We start from the raw sequence: 25,345 nt of genomic DNA on the forward strand, positions 1-25,345 counted from the left end.
CTACTAAAGGAAAGGCTGTCTTGGAGTGGATGTTGAGCAACAACCCAATTTGAGAGGGAGAAGCGTCAGTCACATGCATCAGTATCGCAATGAAATAAATGGAATTACATCGGCAGAAAGAGGAGCTTGCCTTGAGGATACTGACGGCGAAGACGGCAGAACAGGGATGGCTGAAGTTTCTGGGAATAGTTCACAAGACCGAGGTAGATATGTCTCACAGAGGAAGTTTCCAGATGGCAGGGCTTGGGATGGAGAGCGATAATAATTCAGTCGCAATGCAAGGGCGGACAGAATTAATGGGCCAAATGGCCTAGTTCTGTTCTTTCTGTTCTGACCATCTGGTTCTTATGTACTGAATTGCTCTCAAATGATTGATTAATGAGCAGGTCTGTTGGTATGTTTAATAAAGTGATCACTGAGTGTATGTACACATTATATATATATTTACATAATATACATTTTACAAATCTAATGTATAGATTAGATTTAAGTACTCTACTCATGTTGCGTCAGAGCAGTGTATTCAGTGTACTGAATTGCTCTCACATGATTAACGAAGCGTATTTTGTATTAATGAACAGGTCTGTTGGTGTACTTAATAAAGTGGTCACTGAGTGTACGTAAAAAGTATACATAATGCACATTTTGCAAATATAATGTATACATAGGATTTAAGTACTCAACTCATATCGCGTCAGATTGACGTGTTCGATATGACAAGATCAGTAAAGAATATAGCAATTGTTGAATATTGAATATTAAGGGTTAAAAGTGCACACAGGACGTTCCCTGTCCCCCACCCAACACAAATCCCATCAGAAAGCGAGAGAAATTGCAGCAATTTTCTAATTTGCGAAGTCACTCTTATGGGAATGTTTATTAGCTGTTATCAAGAGGAATTGTGACGTCAGTCATTATGTTTGTTTACTGACTATCTTTAGTTAATGTCATTCATCATGATTGAATTGTAAACAACATGAACTTATTTAACTGACTTTCGCGGTTGAACGTCAAGTATATTAAGGACTCCTTCAGAAATCGGCACCAGCGCGATTGGTGTACAGAACGGGTCTCGCAGAACTTCACGGAAAATGCACGCGCCTCCCAGAGGCTTGGTGTACGCAATATACTACACGGCTCTTGCTGTGATCGCGGTTCCAGGTAAAGCATTTTTTGTTGATTAAACAACGGTGGTCTTGTATCTCATATCTTATACTCTTATGGTCATTATTCATTGCATTTCTGCACCCTGATTGGTTGAGCAGATATTTGTATCAAACATCCAGTCTACTGGTGTATCTGATAAAGTGGCCACTGAGTTTTTACACATTATATGCACAAAACGAATACATAATAAACATTATATATATACCGTACTGTGCCAAAGTCTTCGGCACATAGTCTATGGTGTCCCAGAATTTTGCAATTCACTGTTTATAACGTATAAGTATGTCTATGGCTTCCGTCGATCAGAAATGACCATGGATATTGTGTCCGAGCTGTCCAGATACACATGCCTGGGCGATACGATTTGTGGAGCAAGCTTGTAGCACGTTCACTCTCTTCACACATCTGATCACCCCAAACGAACTATAGAACTCAATGTATGCCTGTTTTATTGACCCCCAACTCCGGATGTTATGCTCGGAGTTTACCACCGAAGCCTGCCCCATGGGTGAGTATAGACGCAAGGCAAAGGAGGTGTGAGAGCAGAGTTTCCCTTCTCCTAGGTGAGTTGCCATCCACGGTTGACGAGCCCCATCTGTCCGAAAGGGCAGGTTTTATTGAGCCGGTAACCGCCTTTGCCACTTCTCCAGTCTGTGGGTACGGTTCCACCGGGCTTTGTAGATGAATGCCAGAAGCTAAACGTGGTTGTGAGAGGTCATTCGAGGCGCACGCCGCTGGGAGCATTTAATAGATAGTGGGAGCTCCCCCAGCTATAACAACCTTAAGGAAGTTTGAGTACAAATATGACTTGTACATTAAGTCATATAAATTCATACTGTTCTGCTCGACATGGTAAGGTTGTTAAGTAGACAAAATAATGCATACGGGATAGGGAATAATAAGTGTGATCTGACGATATAAGTTTTACGCAGTTAACTGGACGATTTCTTGACACACTTAACGTGCATTATATGTTTCGCAGTTGATAAAGTAACTAAATTACATTTTAAAATATTGCAAACATGCCGCAGTATCTGTAACAATTGTCAATAAGTTCACGGTCTTTACCACGCTATATTAATGATTGATCCAGTTTTTAACTCTTTATGCATTGCTGGCGCCCTATTTAGGACCGTCGTCGACATTGTTCAAAGTCGGTAAACTGGCGGGCTAATATTCTCTGCATTACGTAGGCACAAAAAAAATGAGCAATTCTCTGTGTATAACCCATGGTTCTTGTAGCTTATGTGGCCTTCGTATCAGCTTGACCGATCCAGCGATTCTCTTCTGTCCTCTCTCATTAACAAGGCGTTTTTCTCCGAAGAACTGACCTCTCACTGGATGTTTGGTATTTGCTTGTTTGTTCTTCAGTCGACTATTGCTTGAGAAAATTCCAGAAAACTAGCAGTTTCTCAGATACTCAAAACACCCTATTTGGCACCACGGTCCACGGTCAAAGCCACTGAGATCACATTTCTTTCCCATTCTTTGAACGGGGTGCCAAATATTTTTATGGTGTGGCCCTACCACTAATCGAGGGGTGCATGGACTGCAGGTTGGGAACCTCTCGTCTTGGCTACGTCTGGATCTGTTTATACTTTGGATTGCCACCAATGTTTAGCTGATCAGATGTTGTCATTAACGAGCAGGTGTATAGGGGTGTGCCTAAAAGAATGGCCATAGAGTGTATATTAGATAACTGCGCCCCAATAAAGCCCAAAAGTTTTTTTTTTTGTTTTTTTTTATTTCTGTACTCGTTTTAGCTCCTGGTCGTTGTGGTTTCCATATCAGGTCGAGACAATCTTCATAGAAGAGCATCAAAAGAAGATTATCAGCTTTTTTTTTGGAGCTGACATGCAAAAATCATTTCAAACTTCCGAATTACTGCAGCTGCGAGCGTTTTCTGTGATTAATCTCCATTTGTTTCTCCTACAGTTAACATAGTGGCGATTGTGATCCTGTCCCGAGGAAACTGCGGCCTGACAAGATGTATCAGCCGGTACCTCGTGTCCATGGCGGCGACGGATCTTCTGGTAATTATCACTGCCGTGATATTAAACCGGATTCCAGCTATTTATTTCCCCGGTAGTTTCCTCTCCATCACACCCGTGTGCAGTTTCAGCATTGCAGTAATTTACGCCGCCAGGGACAGTTCGGTTTGGTTGACAGTCATGTTCACTTTTGACCGATATGTCGCCATCTGCTGGCAGAAACTCAAAGTAAAGTATTGCACCCACAGAACCGCTGGCATTGTCGTCTCGGTCGTCTGTACTTTGGGCTGCGTGATCAATATTCCCTGGTATTTTATGAACGAACCAATCTATGTCATTGATAACGTGCCCTGGTATTGCAAACAGAGGGATATTCGTTATACTTTTCTGTTGTGGACAATATTTGATTGGGCCGATCGCGTTGTGACACCTTGCCTCCCGTTCCTGCTTATTATCTCGTTCAACACTCTGACTGTCAGTCACATTTTGGTGGCCAATCGGGCCCGTAGGAGACTCCAAAGTTGCCCCACGGGAGAGAGACAGAGTGATCCGGAGATGGAAAGCCGCAGAAAGTCGATCATCCTTCTCTTTGCAATCTCGGGATGTTTCATTCTTCTGTGGATGCCGTATGTTGTCTACTTCTTTGTTCATCGATTTCAAGTTGGTGATGCAATTATTGGTTACAGCGATCCCAGATATATCCTGATGGAAATTGCCAATGTGCTTCAAATGTTGAGTTGTTGCACAAACACGTTTATTTACGCAGTGACTCAAAATAAGTTCCGGAAGGAGCTGAAGAACCTGATATTTCCATGGAACATTTCACATTCGTTGTCTAAGTAGCGGAAGTGGCAAGTTCCTGCAAAAGAAAAAATACATAAAATGTGCTAACTCGTTCCATTTGGACAACATAAAAACTTTGCCTGAAATCCTGGACTTGATTTGAATTGCAGGTTATCCCGTGATTATTTAACGTAACTAATAGTTTAATAATATGCTTTCTTTCGATGTTACAAGGAAAATAGATACCTCTAACCACCCACTGCTCCTCTCTCCACTTTCTACAGTGACCGCTTCTCCTGGGATTTCCTCGTCCGGTTGTCCCTCCGACTGATCTCCCTCTTGCCTCTTATTCCTGCGAATGGAAGAAATGCTACGGCTGTCCATTTGCCTTTTCTATCACCACCATTCAGGTCATCAAACTGCCCTTCCAGTTGATTTAAAACTTCGCCGGTGAGACTATCAATTTCTCTAACTTCTGATATCCTCTTCCCCGCCCATTCCCTCTTCCTCTATTTGCCAATCTAATTCCACTCTTACCTCTGCTCATTTCCTCGACTGCCAATCACTTCCCTCTGGTGCCGTTTCTCCTATGGCCCACTCTCATCTCCTTTCCGAATCCTTCTTTCTCAGCCCTTTACCTTTTCCACCTATCATCTCTCAGCTTCTTACTTCATCGCCTCCCCCAGTCACTCATCCTCCCCCTCACCTGAGTTTGCCTATCAGCTTTTAGCTTCCAGCTCCGCATGCTTATTCTGGCTTCCTCACCCTTCATATCCAGTCCTCATGAAGGGGTTCGCCCTATAGCATTAACTATTTATTCCTTTCCATAGATGCTGCCTGAACTATAGAGTTTCTCCAGCATTTCATGTGCGTTGCGCAAACTTTCCAAGATCTGGGATAAACTCTCGTGTTCATGAACCGCCTATTGCTGTTCGAACCCAATAAAGTACCTCACGTAAATGTTTTCGGTTGCTGGATAGTGAAACACAGCGTCCACACACAACATGTAATTGGACAATGATCACATGACGTTTGCAGGATTCAAATTTGTGCACGAGTATTGTGTAGGTAATTAAATATCACAAGGCTTTTCTTCTGAAAGTCGCATAGTTTTTCTTTACTATTGAGTTTTCTTTAACATTCGCATATATCCCATAAACTTCCACCTCAACTCTGCAGTGCTTGGTATTTGTACTCTGGGAAAAATATAACTCTTACTATTTCCAACATCTTTGCTTTTCCTATAACCTTCTATCAGATCTCCCCACAGTCTCCGACGCTCCGGAGTAAACAACCAACATTTGTCCAATTTCTCCTTATATCTCAAACGCACCAACCCGAGCAGCATCCTGGTGAAATTCTTTTGAAACCACACTCATCTCCTTTAAACCGTTTGTCCGCTCAGATCTAATGCTCCAGTGTGACAATTCCAACCTGCGAAAAAGATTCTGAGCTTCCACCCAAGCTAAGCATAGACCCGTGGGGTAGGTAATCTAAAGAGCGACCAAACAGCCACGATTTTCTGCAATAATTTTATGTACAGTCCTCTGTAAACGTCTTCGGCACATACATGTTGCTCGGGTGTTTAATACTTCTGCACAATAGTGTGTTTGTCAATATGGATCAGACAGCGAATTTGTAAAACTGATTGGAGCAAAGGATTCGGTGTTTAGCCAGAGTGGTGCACCGCGGGAGGAGTGTGAGACAGGTAGCAAAGAAGGAGTACCGAGGGTGGGGGGAGGTTGTGGCGGGTTCAGACTGACCCATCCCGCAGACACCAGACAACCTCTGTAAAAATGTGCCCAACTTTTTGCACACAATCGATTGTTATTTTATTGATTAACTCCTGTTCATTTTCTTTTGCTGCTGTGGCCAATCAACATCAAGGTTTGAAGTGGTGTGTGCTCAAGAATGCTCTTCTGCACACCATTGTTGTAACGAGTGGTTACTTGAGTTACTTTTGCCTTCCTGCCAGCTTAAAATAGTCTGACCGTTCCCGTTTACCCTCTCTCATTAACTGAGCATTGTCACCCTTGATCTACAGCTGACTGGATTGCTTAGCAACAATCGCCTGAACTCTAGGGACTATTGTGAGTGAAAATCTCAGGAGGTCATCGCGGTTTAAACTTTCCCTGATAATTGCTTCTCCAGCCTTTTCTGCTTTGCATTACCGACCTCATTGGTGCTGCTTCATTCACTCATGCGGAGCTCGTCAGTTTCATCAAATATACTTCCAATGCGCACCCTGCATTAAACTGACTTGGCCTGTTTCTGACACCTTTCTCCTCACCCCCCCCCCCCCCCACACACACACACACACACACACACACCTCTCTCTCTCTCTCTCTCTCTCTCTCTCTCTCTCTCTCTCTCTCTCTCTCTCTCTCCCCCACCCCTCTCTCTTTCTCTCTCTCTACCGAAGCCCACAGTTCATTTCGCTGTACTTCCGCCATCCTATCACCTGTAAACATGCCATTCCCTTTTCTGACTTGCACTCCCTACTCCTCTTCCCCCATGTCGGTTGATGAACGTCTCTACAGTCAGGAAAAGGGCACTCTGAGGTTGGAAAAGCAATACCCCATATTCCGCCTGGGTAGCTTAACGTTGTTATAGACGGGGTGGTGATGGGGACAAGCTCCCACTATCTATTAAATGCCCCTAATGGTGTGCGCCTCATTTAGCCTCGGACAGCCAAGTCCAGCTCCTGGTCTTCACGTGTGACTCAGCTACTAAGCCCAGTCGAACCATCTCTACTGACAGGAAAAGGTACAAAGGCGTGTTACTGGCACCTTAACACCAGTCGCTTAAGGCAGATGGGGCTTGTGGTTGACAGCTCATATCGAGGAAGTAAACTCTGATCACAAGTCTCGGCTGCCTGGTGGCGATACTCACTTATGTGAAAGGCTTTGGGAGTAAACCACGAGGGAAAAATCAGGAGCCGGTCCCGAAAGTTAAAGCAATCGCACATTTTGTTGACTGCAGACTCGCAGCTCCTGCGAAGCTACTGGTACCGAACTGACCATAAGACCATAAGACCATAAGACAAAGGAGCAGAAGTCGGCCATTCTGCCCATCGTGTCTGCTCCGCCATTTCATCATGAGCTGATTCAATCTCCCCTTTAGTCCCATTCCCCCGCCTTCTCACCATAACCTTTGATGTCCTGACGACTCAGATACCTATCAATCTCTGCCTTCAATACACCCAATGATTTGGCCTCCACTGCCGCCCGTGGCAACAAATTCCATAGATTCGGCATCCTCTGGCTAAAACAAAATTAAAGTTCGCACTTCTGTTCTGAATGGGCGCCCTGCAATCCTCAAGTCATGTCCTCTCGTACTAGACTCCCCCACCATGGGAAACAACTTTGATACATCCACCCCATCCGTGCCTTTCAACATTCGTGTGAATGTTGTGCCAACATTCTGTGCCAGTTTCTGCCGTTCCTCTGGGTTCCACAGATGCAGCGACAGAGGGAGCTTGTTACATGGACAACAGTTTGTTCTCCATATCGTACTCCCCAAGATTGCGTATGTGGACACCTAAGAATTAATATCCATGCTCGACCCTGACCGATGGAGGCCTCAGAGACCTCATGGCTTCCAACATGATGGCATGAAAATCGATTTCTCCAAATTCCTGCAGTGCTCCCTCCTTACCCTTCTTTGTTCCTTTATTCCCCATTCTGGCTGCCGTCTTATCTCTTCTGCTCTTCACACTTGTTTATCTCTTCCCCCTTGTGTTGTTCCTTCTTCTTTTTCTCCAATAGTTAGCTCTCCACTCCGATCGCATTCTTTCTTTTGCAAGCCTTTACGTTTTTCCAGCCGCAACCTCCCAGTTTCAAACTTCACACCCATCAGGTCTCACCTTCTGACTTGTCCACCTTCCCCTCCCACGCTTTCTTTTTCTGGCTTTTCCCCTCTTCCGTTCCAGTCCGCATTCAAAGTTTGGGGCCGAAACGTCGATTGTTTATTCCATACATGCTTACCAAGCCGATGAGTTCGTCCATCATTTCCTATATGATTCCCAGAAGATTAACAGTTTCTGAAATACTCAGATCATCCCGTCTGGCACCACCCATCATTCCACGGTCAAAGTTTAGTTGTTGTTCGGAGCCGAATATCATAATGGAGCATATATATATAACTTATTAATTAAGTCATGTAAATTCATAACGCTGTTTCTGGCAAAAGATTGTCGATAGGAGCGGTATGAACATGTGTGCAGGGAGTAGGGAATGATAAGTGTGATTTGACTGCTTTCGTTTTAGGTAGTTTACTGCTCGACTTTCTTGACACAATAAACATGCAGCAAATATGTGGCAGGTAGAAAAGTAATTAAATGACGGTTTTAAATGTTGGAACACGCCGCAGCATCTGTGACTGGGGTGAATGCTTTCAATGTCTCTATCATGCTGTGTTAATGTTTGATCCAATTTTTAACTGTTTATTCACTGATGTCGCGGACATTTTCCCAAGTGGGTTAACTGGGGAGCAAATATTCTCCGCATTAAGTAGGCACAGAGAATCAACAATTCTCGGAGAGCTCGAGTATACCCATACTTATTTGAGTTGCTGAGGTCTTTCCGTCAACTTGAACCAGTCTAACCTTACTCCCCTGTCCTCCCTAATTTACAATGCGTTTTCGTCCGCAGAGTTGATGTTCACAATATTTTCTATTTGTTTGTTCTTCTAGTTCTTGTTCGTTCTGGCTCCTTGCCCCCCGTTTCTGCTTATTCTCTCGTTCAAGGCTTTGACTGTCAGGCACATTTTGGCGGCCAGTCGCGTCTGTAAGAGGCTCCGCAGTTGTCCCACAGGGGAAAGACGGAGTGAACTGGAGATAGAAAGCAGAAAATAAGTCTATCCTCCTGTTCTGTGCAATCTCGGGATGTTTCATCCTTCTGTGATTCCACATGTTATCGATTTCTTTGTTCAGATTTCAAGTTGGTTATACAGTTAATGGCTGCAACTATCCCAGATTCATTCTGATGGCAATTGCCAGTGTGTTTCAGATGCTGTGTTGCTGCAGAAACACCTTTATCTATGCAGTGACTCAAAACAAATTCCGGGAAGAGCTGAAGGTTCTGATGAAATTTTTGCAGAACATTTCACATTGGTTTACTATGTAGCCAAAGTTGCAGGGTTCTAAAAAAGAAAAAAATGTATTAACTGTGCAAGCTCGTTCTGTTTGGATAACATATTCATTTTGCTCAAAACTTTCAGCGTAACTTGAATTGCACGTTATCCCGTCATTATTTAAACTAAGTAATAAATTAACAGTCTGTGTTTTATATTGTAGGGAATTTAGATGTCTATGACCTCCCACTGTCCTCTATCTCCAATTTCTGCAGTGATCGCTCTGTTGGTGATTTCCTTGTCCGTTCTTCCTTCCCACTGACCTCCCTCCTGACACTTACCCCCGCGAGCGATTGAAATGTCGCAGGTTGCCCATTCCCCTTCTCCATCACCACCATTGAGATCCCCAAACCATCCTTCTTTAATTTAGCACTTCACCGGTCAGTCTGTCGGGATCATTTGCTATATCTGTGCTCCTACTGTGGCCTCCTTTACATCGGATCTCACCTTCGCTCCGTGCGCAACAAACAGGATTTCCCGTTGCCATCATTTTAAGTCTCGTCCCCGTTCCCATTCCGAAGTTTCAGATTCAGATACAAATTCAGATTCAGATTCAGTTTATTGTCATTTAGAAACCACAAATGCAATGCAGTTAAAAATTGAGACAACGTTCCTCCAGAATGTTATCACAAAAACGCATTACAAAAGAGACTACACCAGAAAATCCACATAACGTTTGGCAATCCCCAATCCAGAGTCCGGAGAGGCTGCTGCGTATTAATATCGCTCTGCCATCTTAACGCGTTCCCCGGAAAGGAGTTCCAATCCCACCAGACAAACAAGACCAAACACTAAAGCTACAAGACCTGCATAAAACCACATAACCATATAACCATATATAACCATATAACAATCACAGCACGGAAACAGGCCATTCCGGCCCTCCTAGTCCGCGCCGAACTCTTAATCTCACCTAGTCCCACCTACCCGCACTCAGCCCATAACCCTCCACTCCTTTCCTATCCATATACCTATCCAATTTTACCTTAAATGACACAACTGAACTGGCCTCTACTACTTCTACAGGAAGCTCATTCCACACAGCTATCACTCTCTGAGTAAAGAAATACCCCCTCGTGTTTCCCTTAAACTTTTGCCCCCTAACTCTCAAATCATGTCCTCTCGTTTGAATCTCCCCTACTCTCAATGGAAACAGCCTATTCACGTCAACTCTATCTATCCCTCTCAACATTTTAAATACCTCGATCAAATCCCCCCTCAACCTTCTACGCTCCAATGAATAGAGACCTAACTTGTTCAACCTTTCTCTGTAACTTAAGTGCTGAAACCCAGGTAACATCCTAGTAAATCGTCTCTGCACTCTCTCTAATTTATTGATATCTTTCCTATAATTCGGTGACCAGAACTGTACACCGAATTACATAGTTACAACAGTGCAAACAATAGCATAATGATAAATAAAAAACAGACCATGGGCACAGTAAAAATAGTCCAAAGATGTTAAAAGACTATAAGTTCGAAAGAAACCACCACCCAGTTTCCAGAAGTCCTCAGGGTCCCAATAGAATCGTCATCTCACGCCGGCGGCAGAAGGAAATACCCCCGCTATGGACTTCCACTGCGCCGCCCGACTCAGCCTCGCAGACGCAGACACAATGAAAGTGCCGCCGGACCCAGCCTCGCAGACACAGCACACAGTGAAAGCGATTTGATCGCAGCGGACTCCGAGTCCGTCGAACCCCCGAGCCTCCGACCATCCCCTCCGGCACAGCTTCTCCGGGCACCATCCTCTGCCGAGCGTATTAAGACGACAAATACCACTGCTAAGCAATGTATTCAGTCGTCAGATAATGAAACACATCTTCAGCCCACAAAATGCAATTGGGCAATGATCACATGAAATTTTGCAGGATTCCAATTTGAGCATAGGTATTGAGTAGTTAATAAAATTTCACAATGCTTTTCTTCAGAAAAACGCGGAGTGTATGCGCATCTAGTCTTTAAAATTTAACCTCAGCTCTGCATTACTCTGCATTTGTACTCTGGGGGAAAATAACGACATCTTCTATTTACAATATCTCTGTCTCTCTTATAACCTTCTATCAGATCTCCCCCCACCCCCAGCTCTCCCAGCCTGCTACGCTCTGGGGTAAACGACCAAAATTTGTCTTGTCTCTCCTTATAGCTCAAACTCACTAATCGGAGAAACATCCTGGTGAAATTCTTCTGAAGCCTCACACGACTCCTTTAAACCTTTTATCCTCTCAGATATAATGCTCTAGTTTAACAATACCAGCCATGGGAAAAGACCAGGAACTTCTACACAAGTTCACGATAGCCCCATAGAGTAGTTCATAAAAAGAGCTCATGAAACGAGTTGTGAGGTTGCCTAATACTTCAGCACAGCACTGCATTTATCACTGTGGAGCAGACAGCGTGTTTGTATAGGGTGAATGCAAAGCAGGCTTTTCCACTGGGGTTCAGTGGGATTACAGCCAGTGGGGTTTCGTTAAGGGTGAAAAGGTGAGAAGTTTAAGGGGAGCATGAAGGGAAACTTCTTCACTCAGATGCTCCTGAGAGCTTGGAACGCGCAACCAGCACAAATGGGGCATGAAGCACAATATCCACGTTAATCAGAAGTTCAGATAGAGATATGGAGGGCTATGGTCCACTTTTAGGTCGAAGCAAGTAAACAATGTATATGGTTTAGGCATGTACTTGATGGGTCGATATGCCTGTGTCTGTGCTGTACTCTATGTCTCTGTGATTCTGTGCTTATGAATCCATATACGGTGAGAATTAACAGGTACAGGTGCATAACCTCGCAGAGCTGATGACACCTTCTAACTGCATGAATTTCCTTCGGGTTTTCCGGTTTCCTCCCATAGTCCAAAGACGTACCGGTTGGTAGGTTAATTGGTCATTGTAAATTTAACTGTGATTAAGCAAGGTTTCAATAAATGGGTTGCAGGGCTAAAGGCTCGCTGTGTTGGAAGACTCTGCTCCACGTTGTATCTGTTATATGAAATATAAATAAATAACATCATTGATACTATTTCCAAAGCTTGTCACTGCCTGCACTAGATTTTTGTTCATTTGTCATCCAAATTAACTGTAATTTGTTCATCCAAAGGGTTGAGAATCAATGGAATTATTTGACACGAACGTCTGTGGAGATTCGTCTTTGGATATATGTATATCAGAGCGTTTTAGGTTCGATTAGTAATCGAGTCTAAGGTTAAGCTGAAAAGGCAGGAAAATGGGGCTGAGCTGGATGATAAATCAGCCACGATAGAATTATGAAGGAGAGCCTTTGGACAAATGGCCTGATTTTCCTCCTATGTCTAATGGTCTTATGGTCGGATATATAGAATGAATTCTGCCTGAACGTCGGCGACTTGTGTTCTCCAAGAATTTGTTCTGAGCCCCTGCCCTCCGTGATGTTTCATACATAACATTGATGAGGAAATGGAAAAGCAATATAGCAAGTTAGCGAAGTTTCGGAAAACATGTCAAGTGATACACTTTGGAATGTCGAACTTAATGACAGGGTTTCAGTTCAGGGGTCACGAGGTAATGTTGCAGTTCTTTCAAACCTTGATAGACCACACTTGAAATATTGCGTTTTCTTGTGGTTGCCTCATTACGAGATGGATGCGGAAGCTTTAGAGATGGTGCAGACGAGACTTACCAAGAAGCTGTCTGGCTTAGAGAGCATGTCTTTTTTAAGAGAAGCTCATCCAGCTAAAGCTTTTCTCTTTAAGCATGAGAGGTGACTTGATAGTGCTGCATGGCATCATTACAATAGACAGCAAAGGACTCTATCCCAGAGCGACAACGGCGAACGCCAGAGGAAATCCGTTCAAAGTGCATGCATGAAAATTAAGTGGGGATGTCAGAGGTTGCATTTTTTGTTGCACAGAGAGTAATAAAATACCTGGAATGTACTGTCAGTGTTAAGACTAATACATCGGATGATTTAAAGACACATTTCCCTAGGTGCATACAATAGATGAAATAATAAAGGAGGGTTGGGGCTCGTAGGGGGTGGGAGTGTTAGATTTGTCCTGGAATAGGTTTCTATCGGGTAGTATAACATCCTCAGTGAAGACTGAGATCCACGGGATGGACAAAATTAAGTTGTTATTATGTTTTCTTTTTAAGTTAAAGTGGATAGAATGACAACTTGAATGGAAGACATAAGAGGACTGTCCTTATTCCGAAAGGAGATGACAATGCAAAATTAGAAACTAATAAAAACTGTATTCAGTATTCCCATTATGATTGAGATTTTTATCTATTTATTTATTAAGTATCTGCCTACATAGCTCTCTATTTATTTACATCTACTTATCTGTTTGTCTGACTTTCTGTCTGTCTATCAATCTCTCTATTTATCTGTCTATTTATCTAATTGTACATTTATTTGCTTAGTTATTTACCAACACATTTACTTATTTAGTTGCTATTTGCACAATTTGTTGCCTTTTGCACCTTGATTGTTTTTCATTTTGTTAATGTGCAGTTTTGCATTGATTCTATTATGTTTCTTTACATTTAATGTGAACGGCTGCATGAAAATGAATCTCGGGGTTGTGTATAGGTATTTTGAAAATAAATCAACTTTGAAGTTTGAACTCTTCCTGGATCGCTTACCTGAGGTTACCCCGTTTACTTCCGAGTGTCCCATACGCCCGTGAACCTTTGTCATTGCTGCGTACCTCTCCTGTTCTGTCTGAAGTTCATGATACTCTTATTGACTGTACCAACTACTGAACCTGTAATTATTGACCTGTTATTGAACACTCCATGTATTCCTCCCTATGTGTCTCAGCATTCTGAAATCTGCATGAATACATTAGCGGAGGATATGTGCAGGGGTATTTTGCTTTGCTCCGTTAAAACCGAACGAATGAGCGTCATAAGAACATAAGGCCGCGGCGAATTAGATCATTCGGTCGATCGTCTGCTCCGCCATTCCCTCGTGGCTGATTTGTTATTTCAACCCCATTCTCCCGCCTTCTCTCCGTAAACTTTGATAAACTGATTGACCAAGAACTGAGCAACCGCTGCTTGAAATACCCCCAATAAATTCGGTCTGTGGCTATAAATGGTCAAAGTACGAGGAGCGTTTGATGGCTCTGAGCCTGTACTCTTGGGAGCTTTGAAGAATGGGCGGTTGGGGGAATCTCATTGAAACCTATCGAATACTAAAAGGCCGACATCGAGTGGAACTGGAGAGGATACTTCCTACAGTAGTGGAGTCTAGGACCAGCATCAGAATTATAGGACTTCCATTTAGAGCAGAGTTGAGGGTAACATCTTTCTCCAGAAGGTGGCAATTCTGCAGAATGAATTGCCACAGACGGCTGTGGAGGAAAAGTCATAGGGTGAACTTTAAGTGAAGATTCATAAGTTCTTGATTAGTAAAGGCGTCACCGGTTACGAGGAGAAGGAGGGAGAACGTGGTGGAATGCGATAATAAATCAGCCTACATGGAACGCCAGCGCAGAATCAATGGGCTGAATGGCCTAAATCTGCTTCTCTGACTTCTGGTTCATATGGTCCTTATGAACCGAGTTTCTGCCACGTGATAAGATGATCGGATATTTGTATGGCGAGCAGGTCTGTAATTGGATTTTAAAAATGGCCATTGTGTGTATGAAAACTTACCAGCATAAAAATTACACATAAATGCATTATATATTATATAAATATAATTTAAATAATCAAGTAATATATCTTCAGATAGGTGTGTTGGGCATGACAAGGTCGGTAAAGAGTATATTTTTTGTTGAGGTCCCCACACCACCCACACCCCACTGCACAAAACCCACCAAAATCATCAGAAAGCGAGAAAAACTGCAGCAATTTCCTAATTTAGGAAGTCACTCTCGTGGGGATTTTACCAAGTCTCTTTGCTCTTTAGCTAGCAGCCAATCTAATTGTGACATCGGTTATTATGTTTGTTCACTGACTGTGTCTTAAATTAATGTCATTCCCGCTGATTGAATTGTAAACAACATGAGCCTATTTAACTGTCTTTCCCGGTTAAATGTCAAGTATATTAGAGACTCCTTCTGAAATTGACAAAAGTGTGATTGGTCTCGCATACCCTCACGGAAAATGCATGCGCCTCCCAGAGGCCTGGTGTACGCAATTTACTACACGGCTCTTGCAGTGATCGCGGTTCCAGGTAAAGAATTTCTTACTAATTAAGTATCTGTGGTCTTATGCCTTATGCTCTTGTGATCTTTATGAATTAAATAGCTGCCACGTGATTGGCTGAGCAGATATTTGAAATTTTGATACATTTTCAGTGTTTTGATACATTATATGTATGAAGCAAATACATAACATACATTATAAACACAGTGCTGTGCAAAAGTCCGGTTCATAGTCAAGGGTGCATAAGGCCTTTGCAGCCTACTACAGCTGCTGAATGTTCACCAATATTTACAAAACCGTAGGACTCCAGATTCTCCTGTTTCAAGAGCGAGTAGAGATGGAGACGACTTTCCACCCTGTCCTTCAATTCAAGTCAAAATGAACCCAAGAATGAAATGACATTAAAAACAATAGTTTAGAGTTCTACGGAAAACTGACGTCGATAAGACCGACATGCTAATATGTGGAGAATAGGGAAATAAAAGTGTAATCTGACTGCATTTGTTTTCGGCAACTTTCTTGACATACTAAACGTTCAGCAAGTATTTCGCAGGTGATACCGCAATAAAATGACATTTTTAACGTTGCGAACACGCAGCAGCATCCGTAACATGAGTGAATGAGCCTTTACCGCTGTCTTTACCTCATGCATTAATGTTTGATCCAATTTTTAACTCTTCATGCACTGATGTCGCCGGCATTTTCTGAAATGGGCTAACTGGGGAGCAAATATACTCTGCATTAAGTGACACAGAGACCTAACACTTCTCTGAGTATTCGGGTACAACGTATGGTTATCTGAGTTGCTGTCGCCTTCCAGTCAGCTTGAACCAGTCTAGCCTTCTCTCTTCTTCATTAACAAGGGATTTTCGTCCGCAGAGCTGTCGTTCACTGCATTTTTAAAAATTGCTTATTGTTCTGGAGACTATTCAGTGTGAAAATCCCAAAAGATCAGCAGCTTCAGAGATAATCAAGCCACAGGTCTGGCACCAACATTCACGGTCAAGTTCACTGAGATCACCTTGCTTCTACATTTGAACCTCTTGACCAAGCGATGCCCAAAGATTATTTTTGTGACATGGTCTCTACCACTAGCAGAGGGATCCCTGTAACCCAGGTTAGGAACCCCTCCTCTTGGCCATGACTGTAAGTTTTTTTTATTATGAATTGCGATGCTGCGACATAATTAGCTGATCAGATATTCATATTAACGATGTGCTGTTCTTCAGGGATACTCCATAAAGAGTCTATATTTGATTACCGCGTGTTAATTAACCAAGCCCAGAAAGTAAAGTTCTCTTTGCTGGTCAATGTGTTTTCCATACCAGGTCGTGATGCCAGATAAGAAAATCTCCATTGCAGAGCATCCATAGAAGTTTTTTTTAAGTTTGTTTGGTGACATGCGAAACTATATAAATTTCTACGTTCAAGCTTCTGATTTACTTCTGCTTCGAGAGCATTCTGTCACTAAAATCTAATTGTTTCTCTTACAGTTAATATAGTGGCCATTGTGATCCTGTCCCGAGGAAACTGTGGCCTAACCAGATGTATCAGCCGGTATCTTGTGTCCATGGCAGCGACAGATCTTCTGGTAATTATCACCGCCGTGATATTAAACCGGATTCCCGCTATTTATTTTCCCGGTAGTTTCCTATCCATCACCCCCGTGTGCAGTCTCAGCACTGTGTTAATTTACGCTGCCAGAGACAGTTCGGTTTGGTTAACGGTCACGTTCACCTTTGACCGATATGTCGCCATCTGCTGGCACACACTCAAAGCAAAGTATTGCACCCACAGAACCGCTGGCATTGTTGTCTCTGTCGTCTGTACTTTGGGCTGCGTAATCAACATACCCTGGTACTTTTTGCACGAACCAATGTACGTCATTGACAACGTGCCCTGGTATTGCAAACGGCGGGATATCCTTTATTCTTTTCTGCTGTGGAAAGCATTTGATTGGACCGATCGTGTTTTGACACCTTGCCTCCCGTTCCTGCTTATTATCTCCTTCAACGCTCTGACTGTTCGTCACATTCTGATGGCCAGTCGGGCCCGTCGGAGACTCCGCAGTTATCCCACGGAAGTGAAACAGAGCGACCCGGAGATGGAAAGCCGCAGAAGGTCGATGGTCCTGCTCTTTGCAATCTCGGGATGTTTCATCCTTCTGTGGATGCCGTATGTTCTCCACTTCTTGCTAAAGCGATTTCAAGCTGGTTACACAATTAACGGCTCCAATGATTACAGGTTAATCCTGAGGGAAATTGCCAACGTGTTTCAGATGCTGAGCTGCTGCACAAATACGTTTGTCTACGCAGTGACTCAGAACAAATTCCTGAAAGAGTTGAAGGTCCTGATGAAATTCCCATGGAACATTTCACATTCGTTTTCTAAATAGCGGAAGTTTCAGGTTCCTGCAAAAGAAAAATCGTATTAAATGTGCTAACTCGTTCCGTTTAGACCACATATAAATTTTGCTCAGAACTCGAGGCTTAACTTGAATTGCACGTAATCCCGTCATTATTTAACATAGTTAGTAATTTAACAGACTGCTTTCGATTTTGTTGGGAAATTAGATGCCTATGATCTCCCGCTGTCCCCACCCCCCACTTTCTGCAATGATGGCTCTCTTCGTAATTACCTAGTTAAATAGTCCCTCCCCACCGATCTCTCTCCTGGCACTTAGCCCTACAAACGAAAGAAGTCAGACACCTGCGCATTCAGCTGCTCGCTCACCACCATTCAGGTCATCTAACCGTCCTTTCAGTTGATTAATCGCTTCACCAGTGAGCCGGTCGGGTTCATCTGCTGAATCTGGTGCTCCTGCAGTGGCATCCTCGACATCGGTGAGACCCGACGTAGATTGGAGTGCCCTTCTCTCTGTCTGCAACAACCAGGATTTAACACAGTCCGGTCCCCAATTTCTATCCATGGCCTCTTCTTCTGACACGATGTGGACACTCTCAAGATGTGGACTTCCTATTCCGCCTAGATAGCCCCATGCCTGAAGGCATGAACATCGATTTCTCAAATTCCGATAACCTCTTCACCTCCTCTTCTCCGTTCTTGCATTTCCTAAGACAATACGTTCTCATCTCTTCTCTTTTCCTCTCCTGCCCATCATTTTCCTCTGCTGCCCTTTCTCCTACACATTCTCACATGGTCCACCCACATTTCCTACAATATTCCTTCTTTCTCAGCCATTTTCTTTTTCCACCTGTCACCTCTCAGCTTCTTACTTCATCGCCCTCCCATCACTGGCTCACCTTCCCCCTCACCTGTGTTCACCTAATTCCTTCTAGCTTCTTCTCCTTCCCCTGCTCCATCTCCTTATCCTGGCATCTTCTCTCTTCCGTTTTAGCCCTGATTAAGGGCTTCAGCTTGTAACTTCAACTATTTATTCCCTTCAGTAGTTGCTGCCTGCCCTTCTAAGTTTCTTCAGCATTTTGCGTGCATGACTCAAACTTTCCACGATCTGTAGAATTCTTGTGTTGATGAACTGCCGATTGCTGTTCAAACCCAATGAAGTATCTCACACAATTGTTTTCAGTCGCTGGATAATAAAGCAACTATTGAGTGCTCAGCGTCCTTGCACATATTACAATTGGAAAATGATCTCATGACATGTTGCATGATTCCAATTTGAGCATCCGTATTGAGCCAGTAATTAACTGTCACGAGGCCTTTCTTCAGAAAGACGTGGAGTCTTTTTTATCATAACCTTATCTGAGCTTTCTTTAATATTCACACATATCCTTTAAATATAATCTCAAATCTGCAGTACTCGGCATTTATACTGGGATAAAATAAAGACTCTTGCTATTTACACGATCTGTGCCTCTCTTGTATCCTTCTATCAGATTTCCCCACAGCCTCCGACGCTTCAGACTAAACAAACAAGTTCGTCTAGTCTTTCCTTATAGTTCACCCACTAATCCGGGCAACATCCTGGTAAGTTTCTTCAGAAACATCACACACCTCCTTTAAACCTTTTGTCCTCTCAGATCTAATGTTCTAGTTGGTATATTCCAATCTGGGGCAAAGACCGAGAACTTCTACACAAGCTAAGCATAGACCCATAGAGTAGTTGAGATAAACAGCGCACAACAGACCACTCTTTCCTAGAATAGTTTTACGTACAGTCCTCTGGAAACGTCCTAGACGTATGTATGTTACTATGACTCTTAATACCTCTGCACAGTAGTCAATTTGTCAATGTGAAGCGGAGAGAGAGTTTGTAAATCTGGGAGCAAGAAAGGATGTTGCGATTAGCGAGGGTGGAACGCGGCGGGAGAGATGTGAGAGAGATGGCAGAGAAGGGGTGCTGGGCGGTGGTGGCACGGCTTCAGTGACACCCAACCCCGAGACACTAGACAAGATCGTCTGAGTACAATTATTGCAGAATATCTCTCATGTGCTTCCCCCTCCCTCCCTCTTCCTTCCCTGTTTCCCTTTTCCTAACCATGATTCCCCGCTTCCTGCCCGTACACACTCTCAATCCACAAGGGAGACCAATAGCAGAATCAGGTTTATCATCACTCACAAATGTCATTTTTTTTCAGCCAGCAGTACAGTGCAATACGTAAAATTACTACAATACTGCGCAAAGATCTTAGGCACCCTAGCTATATATACAGATATATATATATGTGCCCAAGACTTTTACGCAGTGCTGCATATCGAGTGGCCACTTTATTAGGTAACTCCTGTTCATGATCTTCTGCTGCTGTGGCCACTCAGCTTCAACGTTTGAAGTGCTGTGCGTTCGGAGATGCCCTTCTACACAACACTGTTCTAACGAGTGGTTACTTGAGATACCTTTCCCTTCCTGTTAGCTTGAACAGGATTGACCATTCTCCTTTGGCCTCTGTCGTTAACAAGACGATGGTCTCCCACTGATCTTCCGTTCAGTGGATTTTTTTTTTTGCACCATGCCACCTTTAAACTATTGTTTAAAGGGACTATTGTGGGTGAAATCCCAGGAGCTCGCCATGCTCCAGCACATCCCTGATATTGCTGCCCAGATTTTTCTGTGCTGCATTAGCGCATTATTTACGCCGAGTTCGTCAGTTTCATCAGATTTACCTCTTATCCCACTCTGCCACTAAGTTTACTTGGTCCATTTCTGACAACTGTATCCGCTCTCCCGAAATCTCTGTCCACCGACTCTCACAGATATCTTTGCTGTATTTCTTCCTACCCATGTTACCTGTAAAAATTTCATTCCGTTTGCTGCGTTCGACTCCCCACTCCAATTCTGACATGTCGGTTCATGACCTTCTAAGAGAGAGGCACTCTGAAATTGGAGGAGCAATACCTCCGACTCCGCCTGGCTAGCTTAAGGTTGTTATAGTCGGGGGTGCAAATAAGGACAAGCTCTCAAAACCTATTAACTGCTCCCAATGGTGTGCTCCTCATAACAAAATCCAGCTGCTGACCTGCACACGTGACTGAGCTACTACTCCCATCCTAACTGTTTCTACGGACAGGAGAAAGGGAAACGTCGGTTTACTAGCGCCTTCAAACCAGTCGCTTCGGGCTGATGGGTCTCGTCAGCCCTGGTACGTCGAAACCTCGTGTCAGCTAAAATACATGTAAAAGGTTTCTTCTTTTATGTTACTGCTAAGGTTAATAATGGCTTCTTTATTATGTTAAAAGTAAAAATGCTTCTTTGTTATGTTAACTAGTGAGAGAGTGCTTTCTCTCGCAGCTTGTTTGTGTTATAATTACTGATAACGAGAATAGTATTCATTTGTTAACCAATTGGGATAGATGTTATTCTTTCTTGTGGGTCTGTAAGCTATTGTTGAGCGTGCTTTTGAGGAGACGGCGTGAGGGGGTCAGAGAGTGAGGAGACGCGATGCTGTAAGCTGGGCGATGGAACAGACCCCGATCGGCGGTCCGAGGCCCAGGGTTTCGGCGAGGAGAGGAGACGAGGACAGATTCGTGTGGAGCGTCTGGTTGACCACCGTTGTTGGCCCCAGGCGGCGGGTCGAGGAGATCTGAGGGGATCGAATGGTGGCAAGAAGACTTCGTTAACTGAGCTCCAGCGGTTGTGCACGAAGTGGTTGGACTTTGAAAAATTTGGCGCATTTTACTTTTCCTTTTATATTGTATCCCTATTAAGTACATAGTTCCAGTAAGATATGTAAAGTGTAATCATTTAAATCGTATATGGTGTACTGTCTGTTATTGGGCTTGGTGGGGACATCACACAGCATTTACACAAGCTGATTTCCCAGTTTGGCGGGGCCGAAGGCTGCTCCCCCAAGACGGAAGCGACCTGAGCGAGCCTGAGGCTTGCCGGGGGCTACTTAAGTTTCATAAAATGAAAGTGAAAGCACAAGAGTTTTCGTTAGAATGTACAAGACTGAAAGGAGATTTGTTAGAGGTATACAAAATTAGTAGTTCCAAGGTTGTCAAGGCGAGGAGTGGAATTGGGGACAAGCTCCCACTAGCTAAAAGTGCTCCTCACGGCATGTGCCTCAGTCTCTGACAACCAAGTCCAACTCCTGGCCTTCTCGTGTGGGTTAGCCTCTAAGCCCGGCGGAACAGTTTCTGGTGACAGGAGCAGGGGCTAAGGCGGGCGCCTTAAAACCAGTGCTTCGGCTGGATGGAGCTCGTCAGCCTGGGAAGGCAGCCCATCTAAGAGAGGGAAAACTCTGATTTCAAACCTTGCGACCATACCCACTTATGGGAAAGCCTTCGGGAGTAAACCCTGAGGACAATCCGGAGCTGGAGTCCCTAAGGCAGTCCGACGTTGCCTTCAACCTCGTTCTGGCAACTCCTGCGACGTCACTGGTGCTAAGCTGTATCAGCTCTTACCCTTCCCTCTTCCCTTGGACAACATCGGTGGCGTGGAGAGGCGAGACTTGTTGCTTGGGCAACTGCCGGTCTACCATACTACCTTGCCCAGGCCTGCGCCCTGGAGAGGATACTTTCCAGGTGCTGATCCATGGTCTTGCGAGACTAATGGATGCCTTCATCATACAAAATTATGAGGGGGAAATATAGGTTAAATGTAAATCAGCCTTTTCCACTGGGGTTCACTGGGATTATACCCGGACGGCATGGGTTAAGGGTGCAAGGGTGAGAAGTTTCAGGGGCACATGAAGGGAAACTGCTTCACTCCGATGCTCCTGAGAGTTTGGAACGAGCTGCCAGGACAAATGTTGCATGAAAGCTCGATTTCCAAGTTTAACAGAAGATTAGATAGAGATATGGAGGTCTATGGCCCCCTTGCAGGTCGTAAGGAGTAGGCAGTGTATATGGCTTCAGCATGGATTTGATGGGCCGATAGACCTGTATCTGTGCTGTACTCAATGTCACTGTGACTCTCTACTTACGACTCTTGATGAGATGAGAATTAACAAGTACAGGTGCACAGCCTCGCAGAGCTCATGGCACCACCTAACTACATGAATTTCCTGCGGGTTTTCCGGTTTCCTCCCACAGTCCAAAGTACCGGTTGGTAGGTTAATTGGTCATTGTAAATTTACCTGTGATTAAGTGACGGTTAAGTAAATAAATTGCTGCACTACGAGGCCCGAAGTGCTGGAAGAGCCTGTTCACGCTGTATCTCTAAATGAAATATAATTAAATAACATCATAGATGCTATTTGTAAAGCTTGTCACTACCTACACTGGCTTTGCCACTTTGTTCATGTAGGGGGTGGAGAATCTGTGGTACCCTCTGCCTCGAACGCCTCTGCCTCTGCCTCGAATGGTGAAGCAGACTCTATGGCCCGATTCTGCTCCTATGTCTTATGGTCTTATGGTCGTCAAGTGGAGTGTATTCTGCCTGGAGTTCGGCAACGTGTTCTCCAAGAACCTGTTCTGGGATCCCTGCTCTGGATGATTTTTTTTTAATATAAATAGCATGGATGAGGACATGGGTGGGTAACGTAGTAAGTTTCCGAATACATGTCATTTGATACACTTTGGAAGGTCGAACTTAATGGCAGGGTTTGATTTCAAGGGCCACAGGGTATTCCTGCAGTTCTTTCAAACACTGATTAGCCCACCATTGAAATATTACGTTCAGTTCTGGTAGCCTCATTAAGAGACTGATGAGAAAGCTTTAGAGAGGGTGCAGAAGAAATTTGCCTAGATACAGCCTGGGTTAGAGAGCATGTCTGATTCAGTTCATCCAGCTAAAGCTGTTCTCCTTAAGCATGAGAGGCGTCGATGGAGTGGACAACAAAGGCCTCTATCACAGAGCGACAATGGCGAATGCTACAGGACTTCCGTTCAAAGTAACTATACGAGGATTAAATAGAGATGTCAAAGGTTTTGCGTTTTTTTTTATATATACAAAGTGTATACCTGGAATTTACTTTCCGAGGGTGGTGTTGTGACTAACACATTGGAGAGATTAAATATTCCATGTCCTTAGGCACATGGAATAGATGAAATAATAGTAGACGATTATGGCTGCGTCGGGATGAGGAGTGAAAGATTGGTGGTGCATTAGTTTTCTAGAGGGTGGTATAACATCGACCGTCAAAGACGGAGATCGACGACAGTGAGAAAATGAATCAGTTATTATGTTATCTTCTTCGATTGAAGTGGGTAGAATAACAACTTGAATGGGAAAAATAACCGGAGGTCCTTATTCGAAAAACTGATGACAATTCAAAATTAAAAATTATTAAAACTGGCATCCTACCAGTATGGGCCATTGTGTATGAGCTTCTTTATCGCTTTATTAATATGTTATCTGTCTACCTACCTGCAGTATCTATCTATCCTCTGATTTATTTGGTGGTTTATTTATTTGTTCATTCGTTCATTTATTTGCCAGATCAGCGAGGAGTAAGCCTTCCCGACCCTTCGAGCCGTCCACCCCTCCAGACATCAGAGATTTAAGCCTAACCTGATCACGGGACAATTTACACTGCCCTATTAACCTACCCGGTACGTCCTTGGACTGTGGGAGAAGACCGGAGCAACAGGGTAAGCCCGACGCCTTCCACGGGGAAATAAACTCCGAACTCCGACGCCCGGAGTTGTAATACTGTCGGCTTACCGCTAGGCTACAGTGTCTACAATGTCTAAGACTGTCTTAAACTGTCGTTCGGGGAATTCGTCACGCTACCTCTGTTGTGATCAGAGTACACCATTTTTTTAATTAATGAAGAGGAACCTGAAGGTCCTGACTGTTATTTTTTGTTTTGTACATGTTGCTATGTACATACGGAATGGTCATTTTATTAGATGCAACTGTATGCCTGCCCGTTAATGCAAGTACCTAACCAGCCAATTATATGGCAGCAGCTCAGTGGATAAAAGGATGCAGACAAGGTCAAGAGGTTCGATTGTTGTTCAGACTAAACATCAGAATGGGGAAGAAATGAGATGAACGTGACGTTGATCGTGGAATATTTGTTGTACAAAATCAGGGCTTAGCTAATATATTCTTCCTACACAATGTCTATTTTCCTCACATTCATTTGATATCTAAACGTCTCTTAAAAGTCTGTAAGGTATCCACTCTAGGTACTAACCGCTCTCTGTGAAAAAGCCTTGCCCTAGGAGTGAAAGCCATGGCCGGTTTTCCAATCACGGTGAAGGCAAAAGAGAGGCAAGGGCAGGATTGAGTGGTAGATCAATTGTGAATTTCTGGTGATGCTATTCCACAAGCTTCCGCAAGTTGACTGCTCTGAAGACAAACCAATTGCTGGAATTGAGTCCTGGGAAGTGGCAGCTGCTCAGTGAGATGACCCGTGTATCGGTACCGTTTGGTCAGCGGACGAAAAAGGAGACATGGCCCCAGCAGAGAGTACGAAACACGTATGTCCCGGATTGTAGTTGAGGAACCAGATCCTCTACCGGGTTTCGTCGCCTCTGGACCTGCCTCGCCGTTCCCAGCTGGTTCTGCCTGAGAAGTATCGGAGGATTGTGTTGAAGTCACTTCATGATGATTCTGGCCATTTGGGGGTTGATAAGACCTATGGATTACTCAGAGATCGGTTAAATGTTACCTGGGTTTCAGCACTTAAGTTACAGAGAAAGGTTGAACAAGTTAGGTCTCTATTCATTGGAGCATAGAAGGTTGAGGGGGGATTTGATCGAGGTATTTAAAATGTTGAGAGGGATAGATAGAGTTGACGTGAATAGGCTGTTTCCATTGAGAGTAGGGGAGA

At 43.8% G+C, this 25,345-nt stretch overlaps 2 protein-coding genes across 2 annotated transcripts; both read left to right on the plus strand.

Moving 5' to 3' along the window:
• Positions 1-1,091: 1,091 nt before the first annotated feature.
• On the plus strand, positions 1,092-4,001 carry LOC140715678 (probable G-protein coupled receptor 139). The gene is made up of 2 exons (XM_073028045.1): positions 1,092-1,161; positions 3,103-4,001. Exons 1-2 carry the CDS (start codon positions 1,092-1,094, stop codon positions 3,999-4,001), a joined length of 969 nt encoding a protein of 322 aa, XP_072884146.1.
• Positions 4,002-15,161: 11,160 nt separating this feature from the next.
• Positions 15,162-17,598, plus strand: LOC140715679 (probable G-protein coupled receptor 139). The gene is made up of 2 exons (XM_073028046.1): positions 15,162-15,231; positions 16,697-17,598. The coding sequence occupies exons 1-2, from the start codon at positions 15,162-15,164 to the stop codon at positions 17,596-17,598; spliced, it is 972 nt and encodes a 323-aa protein (XP_072884147.1).
• Positions 17,599-25,345: the final 7,747 nt, after the last annotated feature.

The sequence above is a fragment of the Hemitrygon akajei genome, chromosome 24, assembly GCF_048418815.1.
Source record: "Hemitrygon akajei chromosome 24, sHemAka1.3, whole genome shotgun sequence".
NCBI classification, from domain to species: domain Eukaryota; kingdom Metazoa; phylum Chordata; class Chondrichthyes; order Myliobatiformes; family Dasyatidae; genus Hemitrygon; species Hemitrygon akajei.